At 52.8% G+C, this 2,764-nt stretch overlaps 1 protein-coding gene across 1 annotated transcript in view; it reads right to left on the bottom strand.

Annotated features, from left to right (window-relative positions):
* The window catches only part of Fbn3 (fibrillin 3), a gene marked incomplete at its 5' end in the record, with an annotated part of 69,263 nt that overhangs the window by 4,914 nt on the left and 61,585 nt on the right, over positions 1-2,764 (bottom strand). Inside the window, 3 exons of the mRNA XM_013509128.1 lie at positions 40-274; positions 2,209-2,328; positions 2,405-2,533. Coding sequence (XP_013364582.1) covers positions 40-274; positions 2,209-2,328; positions 2,405-2,533 — 484 coding nt within the window. The remainder of the gene's footprint in view (positions 1-39; positions 275-2,208; positions 2,329-2,404; positions 2,534-2,764) is intronic.

Genomic DNA, 2,764 nt, shown 5'->3' with positions numbered 1-2,764 from the left:
TGCCCACGCCACCCCTTCCCACCCACTCAAACCTCTCACCCTTGCCCAGCCCGGAAGTAGCCTCGGGGGCAGCCGCACAGAAAGCCGCCCGCAGTGTTGGCACAGCCGTAGCTGCAGGGGCTGCCCTGCCCGGCGCACTCGTCCACATCCTGGCAGCCCCCGAGGGCCTGGTCAAAGTCAAAGCCAGAGGGGCAGACACAGTGGAAGCCACCAAGGGTGTTGTGGCAGGAGGCACTGCCGCAGGCCGTGGGTGACACAGCACACTCGTTCTTATCTGCGGACGGGGCGGAGGAGAGAAATGGTGGTGGAAGATTCTGCACCCCCCAGAGCCCTCCCTCTGGAATGCTCGCCCTTCAGAGCCCAAGTTCAAGGTCACAGCCTGCAGGCCCCACTAGGAACCCCGACCGCGTCTGTCTTCTTCCATGGCTCGCTTACTACACTCCTTACCCACTCTCCAAGCCCCTGGCCCCAAGCCTGCAATCTCCTTCAGGGTATTTCTCATCGTACCTTCCAAATCCTAAACTGCGGGCTGCTCTGGCGCAAACTGTGCTGCCTTCAGCCCGATGGCAGGGGCTGGGCCACTCTCCGTGGTGGAGCTGACCCTGTGCTGCGAGGTGTGTGGCGGCATCCCTGGCTTCTCCCCACCACGTGACTTCCAGCTGCGGAGTTCTGGCTACTAAAAACGCCTCCCAGCGACTTTGGTTGTTGTTGTTGCAGTGCTGGGGGTGGGACCCAGGCCCTTGGGCACGCTTGGCAAATGCTCACCATTGAGCTACACCTCCAGTCCTTTTTATTTAAGTTTTATATTCTGAGACAGGGGCCCACTAAGTTGCCCAGACCGGCCTTGAATGTGCAAACCTCCTGCCTCAGCCTCCTGAGAAGCTGGGTGTATAGGCATGCACTACCATGCCAGGCTTCAAAATGTCCCTTGGGAGGCAAAATGGTCCTCGATGGAGAACCCAGTGAGTGGTCTAATGAGGGGTCTCCTCTGCTGGGATGGGGTCCATTTGGGGCTCATTTCTGCACCCTAAAGGGTCTGGTACAAGGCAAATCCTTGGAAGAAAGTTGGAGAAGGAAGAGATGTAAGCAAGAAGAGGAAATCAAAGAATCATCAGCAAAGGCCAGGGATTTGTGCCACATCCCTCAGAGCACTGGGGACAAAGGCCTGAGGGTAGGGTGGCAGGCGAAGACAAAAAGCAAAACAAAACTTAGTTGAAGAATCACCACAAATGACGGGAGGAAGACAGAGAAGATAGTTGCAACAGGTATGGTAAAGATGTGATATACATTCACGCCTTTGCTGTCCATTGCTGCACCCACAGTAGACATCACGAATCAACCTCAGCATTCATTCTCCTGCTCATCACTAATCAATCACGGCACTCTTTCCACTCCACTCATGGCAAACACCACAAATCAACCACTGCATTTTTTCCTCTATACCCATGTCACACATCACCAATCACTGCACTCTTTCCACTCCATCTACAGTAGGCATAACTAATCAACCCCAGCATTCACTCATTCCCCTGCTAATCACTAATCAATCGCTGTATGCTTTCCACATCATTAATGGCAGACATCACTAATCAGTCACTACATTTTCTCCAATCACCTGCAGCAGACATTGCCAATCAACCACAGTATTCTTGACTCTGTTCCTATTGCAGACATCACTAATCAGTCACTGCACTTTTTTCACTCCATCTATTGCAGACATCACTAATTAATCACTGCCCTCTTTCCCAGTAATCACAGGCATGGTTTCTGAATCTTCCTCAACTACTGGCAACCACTCTCCAAGAAATACACTGGAACACTATGTCATGTTTGCTTAGCTGGGCCAGAGATATAGCTCAGCCCAGCCTAGCAAGACTCTGTCTCAAAATAAACAAAGTCCTGAGTTCGATTCCTGGTACCAAAAAAAAAAAAAAAGTTTGCTTAGCTGTCGCCTTGCTGCCCAGTGGGAGACATCCCAGTCTGGCTTATCTGAGTTTTAAATAGTTTTGCTGGTCACAACATCTGTTTTGTTTTTTTTTGTTTTTGGTTTTTTTCCGGTACCGGGAACCGAACTCACGACCTTGTGCTTGCCAGGCAGGCACTTTGCTGCTGAGCTAAATCCCCAGCCCCAGGTCACAACATCTGGTAGTGAAGTGGTTCCTTGTTGCTTGCTCTTCCCAGGTTTTCCTCTCCACCCTTGCCACTCACCTACACACTGTGCCCACTGGGAGTGCTGGGTGAAGCCCCGGGGGCAGCTGCAGCGGTAGCCCCCCACCTCATTCTGACAGCCATGGCGGCAGCGATGGGGTCCGTCACACTCATCTATGTCTGAGACATGAAAAGCCAGGGAGATGGGGCTCTCAGGTTCCCCCCCAGCCCTGCACCCCACCCACGCCGGCTCTACCTTTGCAGCCATGGCCTGAGCTGTCCAGAGTGAAGCCTTGGTAGCAATCACAGCGGAAGCTGCCTGGGGCATTGAGGCAGCGGCCATGGGCACCACATGGGCTGGGCTGTGCCAAGCACTCATTGTTGTCTGCAGAGGACAGAGAATGGGCAGGGTTTCCTGGTGGTTAGGGAATGCTATGCGGTGCCGCCTGACTTGCTACGTGGCTTCGGGCAAGTCACTGCCCCTCTCTGTGCTTGTTTTCCCTCCTTTGTGAAACAAGAGCTGTAACAGTTCCTTTCTCTGCCAGGATTTGTAATGGTACCCATAAAGGGCCTTGCTTAAATCTCATCTCCCTCACCCTTTACTTTTTTTTTTTTT

This window comes from Chinchilla lanigera, unplaced genomic scaffold, assembly GCF_000276665.1.
Source record: "Chinchilla lanigera isolate Chin_1 unplaced genomic scaffold, ChiLan1.0 scaffold00162, whole genome shotgun sequence".
NCBI lineage: Eukaryota > Metazoa > Chordata > Mammalia > Rodentia > Chinchillidae > Chinchilla > Chinchilla lanigera.
Note: the sequence above shows the minus strand (reverse complement) of the source record. Positions and strands in the feature narration are given on the sequence as shown.